We start from the raw sequence: 15,925 nt of genomic DNA, 5'->3' as shown, positions 1-15,925 counted from the left end.
ACTTACTTCTTATCTGGAATGTTTGGATCTAAAAGGAAGGCTCCGAGTTCTAACTCCTTCACTTTACACATTGGACACTGGGGCCCAGAGAGATGCTGTTTTCCCAGGCCAAACTGCTACATGCCAGGCTCTCAACACTGACACACCACAGGGATGTGTTCCTCAAAGTTCCCCAGTTGGCAAATCAGTCCCCAGTGTGGCAGTGCTGGGAGGCAGGGCCTGGTGGCAGGTGTTTGGGTCACAGAGCCTCAGGAAGTAATTAATGCTAATGTCACGGGTGAGTGTTCCTTATAAAGGACAAGGTCTTTCTGCACACTGGAGCATAGCCTTGTTTCAAACAGAGGATCTGGTAGAGTGTCCAAGGGGGAAGGGCAAGAGTTCTGTCTGCAGGAAAGGAGCTTTGCTGACACTTGATGCTCATGACCTTTGAACCCAGGCTTGTTCATGATGCTCACCCTGACGCTCACCATTACACACATACCCAGGTCAACACCCTCCACATTAAGACACTGGCACCTTACTTGGACTTCCCAGACTCCAGAATGTCAAGCGGATTTTTATCATTTATGAAGAGTCAGGTCTCAGTGTCAGTCTCTAATAGCACAAGGCAGACGAGGGGAGGAGGGGTAAATGGGAGTCCTGCCTCGTGGGCGTGGCCTGTCCAGTGCTGGGATGTTCTATCATGCAGTCTTGCAGATTAAACTGTGCCCCAGCCCGCTGTTGAAGTCCAAGCCAGAAGCACGTGATGTGCCTTCTCCAGACACTGTCACTCACTCATACATACCACCAGCTGCATTAGGCAGGTAACACCCAAGGACGTCATTTTTAAAAAAAGAAAGCCTGATGTGACACTTGTGCACGTCATGAAGATGAGTCAGCCACAGCCCAGCACACTGACTTCATCACCCATCAGCTCCCGGAATGCTGCACAGGAAGGATCATTCAGGGCTTTTGTGGAATGTGCACTTTAATCCAAAGAACATCTGGACCCACTTTAAGGTGGCTTTCTACCATCTTAGACTAAGATCCTTGAACACCAAGGTGACCCCCAGTTCTGAATGAGGTGACTAACTGTAACTCCATCTATGCTCCTGTCTTGTCCCTGGCCACACTTACTGCCCCTGGAATCAGCGAAGTCTCCTGCTCCTGTCCAAGTTTTGTAAGTGCCTTTGTGCCCTTTAGCTCTGAATTCAAAGCTTCAAGACACCTTCCCTGCCCACTGCTCCAGTCAACACTCTGCTTTGACTACAGAGCTTTGTGTTCTCCCTTCTAAGCACATCGATACACTCACTTCTGTGATGGTCTCCCTGGCAGGAGGGGGATCCCCAAGGACAGGACTTTGGCGGGTCTTTTCCTTTAGGACATCCCACCAGTAAAGGGTAGGACAGGAGCTGCCAGGACAATTGCTCACGAAAAGCCACCGACAGAGGGCACAATCCACGAGAGGCCTAAGCACACCGACATTCACTGAATACAGTCATGCGTGGCTTCTCTCTACATCACACTAAATCCCATGAAAATAAGAACCAGAGGAATTCAAAGAAGGTGTGGCCTGGGGCAGCACCACCTGCAAGTGCCAAGTCATTACACTGCCTTTGGATGGGTCAGGACGGTCTGCAGGAACACTCTCATGTGATCACTTACTCAAGGCATGGCCTAGAGATCAAAGGACAATACACTTGGTCCCTGCCCTCAAAAGCACACACTCCAGTGGGGAGACTGACACATAGACACAATTCTGTGATGCTGAGATCAGAGGGGTGACAAGGTACTCAGTGATGAGAAGGATCTGCAGAGCAAGTGAGGCAGTTTGGAGCAGAAAGAACTCAGCCCGGAAGAAAGTGGCCAGGGTGTGCAGTGTTTGAGTCTGGCCTGCAATGGTGGAGCCATGGAAGAAGAGGCAACTTGCTGGATGCTTTCACACAGAACTTAGGATTTGAAGGACAGAGGGAAAGATGCTGAAACCACTCCCTCAGCTGTCAAGAAGGAACAAATGGAGTGAGGTGGGAACTCACCGTGTGGCAAACTTCAGCTTTTATCTCTTTCAAGGCGCGTTCCGAAAACACACAACCACAGCATCGAAGGAAGCAAAACCTGGAAAGGGACCAAGGGAGAACAGCTTGAGCCAGACTGAGACCAGTGTGAATGCAGCATGTAGCCACAGCACAGAGCAGGGCCACGGAGCTGAGCAGGGCCACAGCACAGAGCAGGGCCATGGCACAGAACAGGGCCACGGAGCTGAGCAGGGCCATGGCACAGAGCAGGGCCACAGAGCTGAGCAGGGCAACAGAGCTGAGCAGGGCCATGGCACAGAGCAGGGCCATAGAGCTGAGCAGGGCCACGGAGCTGAGCAGGGCCACGGAGCTGAGTAACTGAGTGGGCAGAGTGCACAGATGGTTTCTGGAGGAGGCCACCGTAACCAGGCACTATTTCACACAAGGCCTACCCCAGCCCTAGGACAGCACGGAGAAACCCAGTGAGACCAGGGTCACATCAGCCACTGTCACCACTCACCTGTGCCGGCCATTCATCTCCAGGCCAACTACAGGGCAGATGAACCGCGCTCGCTGGAGATCGTCATGCTTGTCGCCCTTGGTGTTTCCTTTATCTCCTTCCCAGGCAGGGTTGTCAGAAAGCCTGAGTTCTGTCACATTCTGTGGAGAACCATTAATAATGCTGATGTGAAATGAACTCAGTGACCCGACCCACAGGGGGCTCTGCAGGTCAGCAGCATGGCCAGCCTGGCCTGGGAGGAGGAGTGACTTCTATGAAATGCCCATCATTTTGATATCACCAGAGAGAGAAGAATGTAAGCTGAACGAATCTAAGACAGACCACTTCAACATTAGGCATGTAATCTTTTCACTTTTGTGTATGCTTGTGCTCATGTGTGTGTGTGTGTGTGTCTGGCCTGATCAATGTCAGCTGTCTTCCTCGTGATCCTCCTGCCTCCACCTCTCCTGCATATCCTACCAGCCAGCGTGAGCTACTGCAACCAGCCAGATGTCTTCCTCTCTCTCTCTAACTTACTTTCTCAGAAAGTCTAAGTGACGCTGGCACTGGGCAGTTCAACAAGACTAGCTGTCCAGTGAGCCTCCAAGAGCCTCCTGTCTCACTTCCCCAGTGCTGAGGTCCCAGGCACATGTCACCACACCTCGCTTTTTACCTGGGTGCTGGAGATTTGAACTCAAGTCCTCATGCTTGCCTATCAAGCTTTTTATCCAATAATCATTCTCCCCGCCCCTGAATCCAACTTTAAAAAAAGAATTTCATGTTTATTTGTGTATTTACTTTAGTGCCTTATGTTTTTACACCACACCTGTAGAGGTCAGAGACCAACCTCTTGGGTTGCTTCTCTCCTTCCACCATGTGGGCCCCAGGAAGGAGCCCAGGTTTGCACCATCGGGGAGGCGTCAAGTACTTCCACCGAGCCATCAGCCATTGCTGAATTCAGCCTCTAACACACAAATCTTACTACAGTGACCTCACTCACCGAGGTCCCCAGAGCTCACCCATGTCCCTTGTCCTACCTTGATGCTTCGAATGTGTGAGGCTGCCTTCCCCAGAGCCTTTTCAGCAGATTTGTCCAACAGAAACTCGATGACAGCGTCTTTGTTATACAGTCTACAAGAGTAAGGACCAGTTTATACAACAGCAATGATTTCAGAAAACAAAACGGAGGGTGGGGGAGAACTGTACATAACTAAAGTTACCCACATGTGCTAACAACATCCTGTGCTGCTAAAAACAACTGTAACCCTGCCTTAACTGCTGCAGAGTACAGAGCAGGTGTAACCCCACCTCAACTGCTGCAGAGTACAGAGCAGGTGTAACCCCGTCTCAACTGCTGCAGAGCACACAGAGAAGGTGTAACACCACCTCAACTGCTGCAGAGTACAGAGCAGGTGTAACCCCACCTCAACTTCCCCCTGTTCTTCAAAAATAAAGATCAGGAAATTCATAAGCACCAGGCCCCATGTTTCAGTTGTAGGAACTGGCTAGAAGTGAGTAGCAGCACCCCCCACCTCCCCGCTTTGGGCAGGGCATGCCCTCTCCAGTTCTCCAACTCCCTGCTGCTCAGCAGTACTCATGGCCGCCTCATGCTTCAGGTTTATATCTCAACGGTTACTATTGCTCCTGAGTGTAACCAAACTGAGGGAGAAGGTGCAGAGCGAGGTCCAGACACAGGGTCACCTTCCCCACAAATCTGCTTAGGAGAGCTCCTAGGTAGCCATCAAGTACCTCAACATTTCCTTCAAAATCAACAGAATCAACTCGTCTTTACTAAGTAAAGGATCCATACCTGCCAAGTTCACAGGCAACGATTGGGCGCCTCAGGATTTCCTGACTTAGAGTACAATAGTTCCACTGGGCCACCAGTTCAGCATCTTTGTCAACCTAAAAAAGACAAGACACACAGTCCTTCTGGTCCTTTCACATGTGAAATATATCTAATGCCATACTGTGGGTGGTGGTCTGAACGAGAAATGTCCATCACAGGCTCCCGTGCGTGAACACTTGATCCCACTGGGTGGCGCTGTTTGGGGAGTTATGAAACCTAGGAGGTGTAGCCTTGCTGTAGGAAGCACAGCCCTGAAGCTGAACTTGGAGGAACCTTTGCCCCACTTCTTGTTCACTCTTTCTGCTTCCTGTGTGTAGATGAAAATGTCATCAGTCAGCTTCCTGCTCTGCCACTGGCTGCCATGGACTCTCCCTCAGCATGCAAAAGCCAAAATAAACCCTTCATTCCGCTGCCTTGGTCATGGCATTTTATCACAGCGACAGAAAAGTAACCAACACACACTGTGATGTTGCTAATTTTTAAATCAACACCTAGGAGCTGTAGTGACCATAAGAATCCCTCTACTAGAGAGTCTGAGGCAGGAGAATAAAGTCTGGGGACAGCCTGGATAGCCCAACAAGATGCTGCTTCTAAAAGAAAACAATGGAGCCAGAGAGACAGCTCAGAGGCACTGGCACTTGCCTCCATATCTGAGGACCCAAGTTTGTCCCTGGGACCCATATGGAAAGGAGAGAACTATTCTCCACCTGGGTGCCATTCATGTGCCACAGCCCACAATGAAACAAATAAATGTATTTTAAAAATTATAAAAAGAGCTGGGCAGTGCTGGCACATAGTTTTATGCCAGCACTGGGGAGGCAGAGACAGGCAGATCTCTGAGTTTGAGGCTGTACTGATCTACAGAGCAAGTTCCAGGACAGCCAAGAATACACAGAGAGACCCTGTCTCAAAACAAAACAAAACAAAACAACAACAACAAAAAAACAAAAACAAAAAAACCCAGCAACAACAACAACAAAAAAAACCAAAACCAAAACCCCCATAAAATTACAAAAAGAAAACACGAAAATGGCTGGGATGTGGAGAATGCAGATAGTGGCAGGACATTTGTCTAATATACACAAAGCCCTTGGTTCAATCTCCAGTGTAATAAGTATGTTAATAAAAAATAATAAATAAATAAAATAATGATATATGAACTTAGGACTTTAAAAAGTTTTTTAAAATGAGGGCAGGTGAGATGTCTCAAAGGTGAAACAAACAAACAAACAAAACACCCAAGTTTGATCTGACCCCTGGAACCCACAGTGGAATGAGAGAGCCAGCTTCCAAAAGTTGTTTTCTGACCTCCACATATACAGCACATAACACAAATTTCAAAAAGGTTTTAAACTAACACTTTGTTAAATAAAGACCCACCAATACCTGACACACACAAAGTAATCATATCACACCATTAAACTGTGTGTGTAAGCATTATAAAAACAGAATTGGAAGCTGGGGGGTGGTGGTGGCCCACACCTGTAATCCCAGCACTCGGGAGGCAGAAGCAGGTGGATCTCTGTGAGTTCAAGGCCAGCCAGGTCTACAGAGCTAGTCCAGGACAGGCTAAAACAAAACAAAACAAAACAAAACAAAACAAACAAAAACCAGAATTGGGGAGTGGAGGGAGTGAACCACTTTGTACACACTAAGAGGTGCTCCATCTCTGATCTAGCTCCAGCCACAAACATCAACCCTAATGTATTTTACAGTAAATTAACGCCTTATAGAACACAACATTTCTTCCGGGAATATGAAGGGAGACGTGGCAAATTTCATGGCCGGAGAGATGTCTCAACGTTTAAGAGCATTACTGCTCTTGAAGTAGACCTGGTTTTGGTTCCCAATAACCATGTCAGGCAGCTCACAATTCCAGTCCAGGGGATTCTAATTCCCTCTTCTGGCCTGCTTGGGTTCCTGCACACACATGGTGCATGTAAACTCATGTGTATACACATAAAATAGTAAATAAATATTAAAAAAGAAAAACAGGGGTTTGGGGATTTAGCTCAGTGGTAGAGGCCTGGGGTTCGATCCTCAGCTAAAAAAAAAGAAAGGAAGGAAGGAAGGAAGGAAGGAAGGAAGGAAGGAAGGAAGGAAGGAAAGAAGGAAGGAAGGAAGGAAGGAAGGAAGGAAGAAAGAAAGAAAGAAAGAAAGAAAGAAAGAAAGAAAGAAAGACAGACAGACAGAAAGACAAACAAGTGTAAAGCTTCTAAGCATGAGTTTGTCATTCTGATGATTAAGCCCCAACGAGGAGCTCAAGTCACCAGGAGCTGGTGTGGTGGCACACAACTTTAACCCCAGCATTTGAGGCAGAGGCAGGGGGATTTCTATTAGTTTGAAGCCAGCCTGATCTACAGAGAGTTCTAGACAGTCAGGACTACATAGTGAGACCTTATTTCAAATTAAAAAAGAAAAAGTCGTCATCACACATCTCACTTAGAACAAGTGATACTTCCATGGGACTCAGGAGGTGTGTGTCAAGGCAGAGGCAGATCCCCTGCCCCATATCTATATTATTACTTCATAATGGGCATTTGAGATGGAAGCTCTAGAAGGGACAGCCTACTCTATTCTCTGCTTTGCCCTCAGGGCCGAACAGCATACACAAGGGGCATTTAATAAGTACTTGTATGAATGGGGTTAATAAAACCACCCTTCCTGATCAACCTTTCTTTTCTTTACCCTTCTGAGATCACTTTTTTGTTTTGCCAAGTCCTTTGTTACACTATTCCTTATCAGTCCTGGGCACAGGGCAACAAAAGCAATTTATTCACACTGGACTGTGACATGTTGGCATGGTCCAAGGGCACTCTAGCTTCACTTTCAAAACATGTTCATTGGATGCCTATTACATGCAGAAACATCATAGAGGCTACACAAATTAGACATGCAAGGACCCCAGTCCACATGGGAGTGAGATATACCATCAATAGTCACAATGACAGGCATCATTAAAAAAATAATAAAGCAGCCGGGCAGTGGTGGCGCAAAGCCTTTTTTAATCCTAGCACTCGGGAGGCAGAGGCAGGCAGATCTCTGTGAGTTCGAGGCCAGCCTGGTCTACAGTGTGAGTTCCAGGAAAGGTGCAAAGCTACACAAAGAAACCATGTCTCGAAAAACCAAAAAAAAAAAAAAAAAAAAAGTGATAATAATAAAGCAGCAGAGGGGGAGAGGGGCTAGAGAGTGACTTCAAGGGAAGAGCCCCAGCTGCAGTTGATTGGGATGATGGGTGAGTGAAGACATGAGGGAAAGAGCCAAGCAGCTCACACTGTAATCCCAACAATCGGATGGCTGGGGCAGGAGAACCACATAGTCTTGGCAAGCCTGAGCTAACAGCAAAAGAATGTCTCAAGCAGCCCCCTCCCCCCTAATAAGGACTGAACGAAAAAGTAATGATGTCACTGTGAGTGAGGAATGTTCAGGATGATAGGACAAGGCCTACATTATCTAGAACAGAATGTAAGAGCTAAGGAGGGCAGATGCAGGCAGAGAGAAGAGCAGCGGTCTATTCATACAGGATCCAGGAATGTGACAGGAAGCTACTGCAGTGTCTCAAACATCAATACTGGATGGGACTCACGCCCACCCCAAAGTTCTCTGAACGCTAGATCAGAAAACATGACCCTCTCTGTGATGGCGACTGTGTCAACAACTACAGACTACATGACTTCAGTAATGTTAATTCCCTGGATTCAATTTCCTGGCCATTAGTGTAGGACTATACACTTTGCTCAATGTCTTGTAAGATTTAGAGACCCAGCTGGGCAGTGTTGGCGCACGTCTTTAATCTCAGCACTTGGGAGGAAGAGGCAGGAGGATCTCTGAGTTCGAGCCCAGCCTGGGCTACAGAGCAAGTTTCAGGACAGCCAGGAATGTTGCACGGAGAAACCCTGTCTCAAAAACAAAAAAACAAAACAAAACAACAACAACAACAACAACAACAAAAGATTTAGAGATTGTTCACTCATTTACTCAAAATATTCATTGTGCCAGAAATTGTGCTTCCACCAACAGGAGCTCCAGTCTGGGGGGATCCCAACCGGGACCAACCACCAATTCTGTGTGCTCAGTGCTGAAATAGTTTAATAAGGGTCTGACTTCACAAAATAAGGGGACAGTCCAGGGAGACTTTTTAATATACACAATGCTCACTGGAGAAACAGCTCAGTGGTTAAGTCTTTGTTCTGTCCTTCCAAAAGACCAGAGTTTCTAACGGCCAAGTTTGATGGTTCACAAAAATCTATAACTCTAGCTCCAGGGTTTCCAATTCCTTTTTCTGGCTTCCTTGGGTACCACACTCACGTGTATGTACACACACAAACATAACTAAAAATAAAAACACTTTGTGTGTGTGTGTGTGTGTGTGTGTGTGTGTGTGTGTGTGTGTGTTTCGAGACAGGGTTTCTCTGTGTAGTTTTGTGCCTTTCCTGGAACTCACTTGGTAGACCAGGCTGGCCTCGAACTCACAGAGATCCGCCTGCCTCTGCCTCCCGAGTGCTGGGATTAAAGGCGTGCGCCACCACCGCCCGGCAAAAGCACTTTTTACATACATAAAGTACCAAGCATGGAGGCCCACGCCTTTATCCCATCTTTCAGCAGGCAGTCGCAGGATTTCCAGACAGCCAGGGACACCTAGTGAGAACCTGTCTCAAAAACAAAACAAAAACACACGAGCACCTATTAATACGGTCGTCGCTAACTGCAGATCTGGTCCCAGTCCTGGATGGACCACTCACTAGCTCTCCAGCCTCTGTCTTTTTGAGAATTGATGTTTACACATCATCAACACCGTGTCTGTTGGGAGGATACCCCAGTCTAAAAGTACTGTCCAGTGACTGCAAACAGTAAACCCGTCTTAAGCATCGGTTCACACTTTATCCAGCGCCCTGCCGCCCACGGTACCCACTGACCTTCTCGACCTTCTTCGGTCCCTTCACCAGCTCGTGCCTCTTGGGGATTGTTCCTCCGTCGCAACCCATCCCAAGGCCGGAGTCAGAAGCCGCAGCAAAAACTGGAGGCCGCTGCTTCCGGGGTCTCTGCCAAAACCCTAGCCACTTCCGGCGCTCCTTGATGATGCATGCGGCAGTCGTGTCGCAAAACGGGGGCGGGGCCGCTTGGTGAGATTCGCGAAGACCTTGATCAGCGGCGGTTGCTATGGGAACGTTGCCCGGAGTTGGGCGTGGCTTCGGGGCCGTACGCTGGCGCTTCCTTGGGAGTGCGTCCACTTCCGGCTGTACAGTCCCTTCTTTTTCCTAGTGGGTCCGGGGACCTTTCCTGGATGTGGGAAGGTGGGGAATGCTAAGTGAGGCCAGAGCACTAGGGAACACCTGCGGCGCTGGCCCCGAGACCTGCGTTCCCCGTGAGCATTTTGCAGACCAGGTACAGCTCTGCTGTAAGACTAAGGATGAGATGGACAGTACCTGTCTCTTCAGCTAGATTTCCTGTGTTTTAAGTACAGACTTAAAAAAAAAAATTGTGTGGGTCTGCATGTGGGTATGTATACCATGTGAGACAGGTGCGGTGGAGGCCAGGAGAAGGTGTTGGATCTCCCCGGGACTGGAGTTGTGGAGATGGCTGTGAGCTGCTGGGGTGCTGGGAACCAAACCAGTGTCCACTCAAAGGACAGCAAACACTCTTAGCCACTGAACCATCTCTCCATCCTGTATCCAGATTTTTAAATGCAAAATCCTGGGACTCCAGTGTCAACAACAACCTAAGCTTAGCTACCCAGCCCATTGTGTCAGTTAAAGAGGTTAGTGACGGTAAAGGCAGAGGAAGGGATATATTCAGGGTGGCCATATTGAGAAGAGAAAAAATAAGGAAAAATAACAACCCAGTCTGTCTTTGGGGTGCTGACATGAGCTGCAGGCCTAGAGGAACAGCAGGGGCAAAAGGCACGTGTAAGGAAGCAGTCCTGGGCTAGGGATGGTCTCCTTGATTTCTGTGTGAGCTCCAGTTCTGTAAAGTGGCCAGTCCCAAGTCCCCACTGCTGAAGGGAACAGGTAGTCTCAGAAGACCCTTCCTCCTGCACTTCTCACTTAGGGGAGCACCCTCTCCTCTGGGGCTCTGCTGTTCCTGGCATCCTGAGGGGTAGTTGTAGGCCCAGAACAATGCCTTATGTCTGTCCCTTCAACCTTATGAATTATCTTGAGTTCAAAGCTAGCCTGGGCCTACATTGGCATGTACTAGGACCAGCCTAGGCTACAGAATAAGACCTTGTCATGTTATGTCATAAATGCATATGTACATATGTATAAAAAGTAGAAAGGGACAATACTAAACACCCAGGATTTGGGTATGGGCTTTTCAAAGTGGGGAGTCACTCTTAGGTGTCTATACATCTGATTTTGTGGTTTCTCAAGTTACATAACTCAAAGGATGCAACTTGCAACAAAGTTCTGAGATCAAGCAGAGTTTACAGATTAAGTACAAAATAATGACTTGTTTACTTTAGTTTCCCATTGTGGGGTGCTTGTCCAGACTCAGGGACAGATACAGAGAAACCCAAGACTCTCAAGTGTTCTGTACTTACAGAAGCTTAGTCTAATGGTGGGAGTTTGCAGAAATATGGAACTCCCTATGTAGCCAGGGGTGACCTTGAATTTGATCCTCCTGCCTCTATCTCTTTGGTGCTAGTATTGCAGGTGTGCACCACCACACCCAGTTTATGCAGTGCCGGGGATGGTGCTCAAGGCTTTGTGTGTGATAGGCAGTCACTGTACCCAAGTCAGCATATCATCAGTACTTGTATTGTTGTTTTTTTAGCACCCCTGGTGTTTTTGTTTGTTTGTTTGAGACAAAGTCTCTTTATGTAGCCTTGGCTGTCCTAGAACTCATTAGGTAAATTAGGCTGGCCTGGAACCCAGGGAGATCTGCCTGCCTCTGCCCACTGAGTCCTGGGATTTAAGGCGTGTGCTATCATGCCTGGCTTAATGTACTTATTTAACGTATCTCTTTAAAAAGGAATGTAGTTTCTGTAGGCCTCCTCCTCCTCTTCCTCCTCCTCCTCTTCCTCCTCTCTTTCCTTTTCTTTTTCTTACTCCTCCTCCTCCTCTTGAGACAGGAAGTAGCCCTGGCTGACCTTGAACTCACCGAGATCTATCTGCAAGCAATCATGATTTAGTCAGTTAGGTCGTGTTTCTCTTAGTCTGTGGAAAATGCAAACTGACCCTAGGTAAGGGTTTCCTCCACTTCCTGTGTCCCTTTAAAATTTCCTTTCTAGTCAGGCAGTGGTGGCACATTCATTTAATCCTGGCATTTGGGAGGCAGAGGCAGGCAGATCTCTGAGTTTGAGGCCAGCCTGGTCTACAGAGCGAGTTTTAGGACAGCTAAAGCCACACAGAGAAACCTGTCTCAATATATATATAGTCTATCCTGCTTCAAAAACTATATATTAGGAATTTCAAAGGTTTTTAAATTTTCTTTTTACTTTATGTGTATGAATGTTTTGCCAGCATATATGTGTGTGGACTACAGCTCATGTGTGGAGGTCAAAGAACAATTTACAGGAGAGGGTTCTATCTTCCTACCATATGGATCCTGTGGATTGGGCTCAGGCTTGCCAGTAAGTGCCTCTATCCATCGATTCATCTTACTCGCTGGCCCAAGAAGATGTTTTATAAATATTATTTGTTTGGGGAGTGGTCCATGCCTGCAATCCTAGCGCTTGGGAAGATGGTAGTGTTGAAGCTAGCCTGGGCTACACAGCAAGACCCTCTCTCAAAAAAAGAATGTATTTGCACCAAAGTGGATCCCTGACCCTCCAGTGCTTGTCACACTGGAAGATCTCTGAGGTGGGCCCTCACCACTTCCGTCCTTTCGATGAATTGACCTTAATTGAGGCCAAGTTGCTGTTACCCTCACCCACCATTTCCTCTTCCTTTTTGTGGAGGAAACGGTGCAGAATGTTGGATATTAGATATGCTTATTTAACGAGAAGTTGCCAAAAGCTGACAAAGTTCATTTGGTTCTAAAGCTCCTGGGCGAGCCTCTGAAATCAGTCTGGGGAGACTCACTCCTACATTGGTGGCCATTGTCTTGTGAAAAGGGAAGGAAGCACTCGCAGCCGAGAGCAACATTGTTCATGCTTTCGTACACAGTGGGTTTGCTCTTTGTTGACAAGAATTCTCTTTGTTTGCTTACTTTGTAGGGTCTCATGTAGTCCAGGCTGGCCTCCAAGTCCACATGTAGTTGAAAATGACCTTGAAATCCTGACCCCCCTCCCCATTTGAGGGCTGGGATAACAGGAGTGTGCCAGCACGCTGGTCTGTGAAGTGCTGGGGATGAAACCCAGGATTTACTTCCTAAGCATAAACTCTACCAACTGACCCACATCCCTTGACAACAATTCTTGGTTTGAACACAACTCAAAAATTTAAAAATATGAGCCAAGTGGTGGTAGTGGTGGTGGCACACACCTTTAATCCCAGCACTCAGGTGGCAGAAGCAGGTGGATCTCTGTGAGTTCAAGGACAGCCTGGTCTACAGAGCGAGTTCCAGGACAGGCTACAAAGCTACACTGAAAAATCCTGTCTCAAGAAACCAAAAAATATTTAAAAATATGAAAAGCAGCACCAGACCACAAGCTGCTAGACTGTCTGTCACTGGGTTCAAGGTTATGAAGCGCTGGGACAGTGCTGGGTCAAGGGAGTGGTGCTCTCATATCATGGAGTAAACAAACCAGTATTTCTGCAGCAAGAAGATTCTACCCTTTGATTCCCTGCATCCATCCCTGCTTCCAGCTGCATCCCTGACCTTACTGGAAGATACCTCCCAATGAGTGTCTTCCATTTCTGCACATCTGAGCAGACCATGTGGCGTTTTGTTCTGAGTTATCCTCTCGAGGAGGCTGTGTCCAACTCCCTCCAGGGTGCAGGACAGGTATTTTGGCTAACAGTGCATCTGTCCATCTGTCTGTCTGTCTGTCTCCCTCTCTCTCTAGATCTCTGTCTAGATACCTATCTAGGTATCTATTGGTAAGTAGACACCTGTTATTTTTTGAGACAAGATCACTGTGTAGCACTGGCTGACCTGTAACTTACTGTATTTACACTTGCTATTTATACCAGGCTCATATCAAATTCACAAAAATATCTATAGATAGATGTATCTATATCTATATATTCTTTCTTTCTTTCTTTCTTTTTTCTTTTTTTTTTTTTTTTTTTTGGTTTTTCGAGACAGGGTTTCTCTGTGTAGCTTTGTGCCTTTTCTGGAACTTGCTTTGGAGACCAGGCTGGCCTTGAACTCACAGAGATCCGTCTGCCTCTGCCTCTCGAGTGCTGGGATTACAGGTGTGCGCTGCCGCCGCCGCCGCCGCCGCCGCCGCCGCCGCCGCCGCCACCACCCCTCCCCCCCAGTATATCTATATGTTCTTATATAGATAGATATAGGTATATTTTTTTAATTGAGACAAAGTCTAAGTATATAGCTCTGGCTGCACTCAACTTGTAGCAATCCTCCTGCCTCTGCCTCCCACGTGCCGGCTGCTGAAAATCAGATAATATAGTGTCTCAGTTAGAGACACAGCTCCACCGGCTATGCTTAGGCTCTGTTATGAGAGCTGAGGCATTCCTAAGCTCAGAGCCCCCTAGCTCTGATGCAAACCTGTGTGTGTCCAGCCTTCACCAGAGCCCACCTCAGCATCCCCCACCCCTGGGCTGCAGGGACGTGATCCATCCATCAATGTTATAAAAGTGAGTGCAGCTGCTTTTGGTGCTGCCAATTCTTGGCTCTGTGCAGATGTTGCTCTACACAGCACGTCTGTCTGCCATGCTTAGGAGAGACGGCTTGAAGAGTGGCCCTTGATTGGCGTATGGGGAGTTGAAATTGGAATGGCTTTTCACCATCCCCGGAATGGCTAAGCATGGCCTTCTGCACCTAAACTATATACACAGTGTGATTTAGGCTAACTGTCTTTCCCCGGAAACCTGGATACACAGAATATGCCAGGCATAGGACGCTTGTGTCTCCAGCCACCAGTCAAAGTCTTGGGGGCTAGGTTCTCATGAGCCCCTCTGGTTGGCAACACCCCTGTGTTCTGCTACAGTTTGTGGTTAAGGAATGAAGCGTGGTCTTGGCTCTTAGAAGCTTGGTTTTGGTTTCCAACACTGGAGTCTCTTCCCTGTCACAGAAATGGATCATAGCACTGGACAGTGGTGGCACACCTTGAATTCGGCACTTGGGAGGCAGAGGAAGGAGGATCTCTGTGAGTTCGAGGCCAGCCTGGGCTACAGAGCGAGTTCCAGGACAGCCAAGGCTGCACAGAGAAAACATGTCTTGAAAACCTAAAAAAAAAAAAAAAAAAGGAAAGAAAGAAGTAAAAGAAATGAATCATGGCTCCGAGTATTACTGTACTGGGTCCTGTAAGTCTCCCTGGTGACTAATTATGCCACAAGTTTACTTGGGCACACCTACATAGCCTCTTCTTCCAGAACCTTGCCTTCTTTTTCTGTGTCCATAGGACTGGCAGGAGGAATCCTTAGGTACATCACAGTGCCACACCGAGCCAGTGGTTAGGGTTATTGGAGTGAGTATCAGTGTGTGTATGTGTGTGTATATGTATGTGTGTGTATGTATGTGTGTGTGTATGTGTGTGTGTGTGTATACGTGTTTGTGTGTGTGTGACTGTCATGGGCAGGTACCTGATTTATGGTATAAGTAGAATGAAGTCCCTCCTCCTCTGGTCATAAATCAAGGAGGACATAGTCCAAGGTAGCCACTTTGCCACCATAGGAGTTAACTCAAAGTGTGTGGGACCCAGAAACTGCTCCCTGACACCACTGGCGGCCCTGAAGTAGGCTGGCCATGTGGCCAGTTGGCTCCAGGTTGTCTAAGAGCCCCACTATTTCCCTGCATTGCTAAGACAGAGTGGCCACAGCTTCCCCACTCACAGCAGGATCCTAGCAGGTGAGAGCCTGTTGTTCAGAGTGTGACCCTCCTAGGCTGAGACCAAGTCTCACGTTTTAGGGTCATGAGACTAAGTAAAACCAGGAGCCTGCTAGAGGCAAAGGCTTTTTGTTTGTTTGCTCGAGACAGTCTCCAACTGCTCTCTTCTCTGCTCTGTCTCCATACTCCCATTCACTCCCCTCCGTTACCTCTGTTTCGTTCTCTTGAGAGAGGCTATCATGAGCCCAGGCTGGCCTTGAACTTCTGATCTTCCTGCCTACCTTCCAAGGGTTGGAATTGCAGACATGTACCACTATGCTCTCAGAGGCTAGAGGACATTGGATCTCCCGGAGCTGTGATTACAGGCAATTTGTGAGTTGCACAGTGAAGGTGGGAAGATCTGAACTCAGGTCCCTGGCTACTACATTTGACATTCTAAAAGGGATTGATTTTTATTCTATGTGTATGAGTGTTTGCATGTATGAATATGTATAATTTATGTTTGTTTGTACATAGATATGCATATATGCATTACACCACTTTCACATTTGCTGCCTGAGGAGGACAGAAAAGGTTGTCAAATCCCTTGGAACTAGAGTTACAGAGGGTTGTGAGCCACCAAGTGGATGCTGGAAACCAAACCAGGGTCTTCTGTAAGAGTAGCAAGTACTCTTAACCACTGAGCCATCT

The 15,925-nt window shown here is 47.5% G+C and overlaps 1 protein-coding gene across 2 annotated transcripts in view; it reads right to left on the bottom strand.

Annotated features, from left to right (window-relative positions):
• The window catches only part of Rtf2 (replication termination factor 2), a 31,219-nt gene extending 21,802 nt beyond the window's left edge, over positions 1–9,417 (bottom strand). For both annotated transcript variants that reach the window (XM_036185997.1, XM_036185998.1), the window contains exons 1-5: positions 9,259–9,417; positions 4,304–4,398; positions 3,531–3,624; positions 2,515–2,654; positions 2,016–2,094 (exon numbers count right to left, since the gene is read on the bottom strand). In XM_036185997.1, coding sequence (XP_036041890.1) covers positions 2,016–2,094; positions 2,515–2,654; positions 3,531–3,624; positions 4,304–4,398; positions 9,259–9,327 — 477 coding nt within the window. In that variant the 5' untranslated portion in view covers positions 9,328–9,417. The remainder of the gene's footprint in view (positions 1–2,015; positions 2,095–2,514; positions 2,655–3,530; positions 3,625–4,303; positions 4,399–9,258) is intronic.
• Positions 9,418–15,925: the final 6,508 nt, after the last annotated feature.

Source organism: Onychomys torridus, chromosome 4 (assembly GCF_903995425.1).
Source record: "Onychomys torridus chromosome 4, mOncTor1.1, whole genome shotgun sequence".
Lineage (NCBI taxonomy): Eukaryota > Metazoa > Chordata > Mammalia > Rodentia > Cricetidae > Onychomys > Onychomys torridus.
Note: the sequence above shows the minus strand (reverse complement) of the source record. Positions and strands in the feature narration are given on the sequence as shown.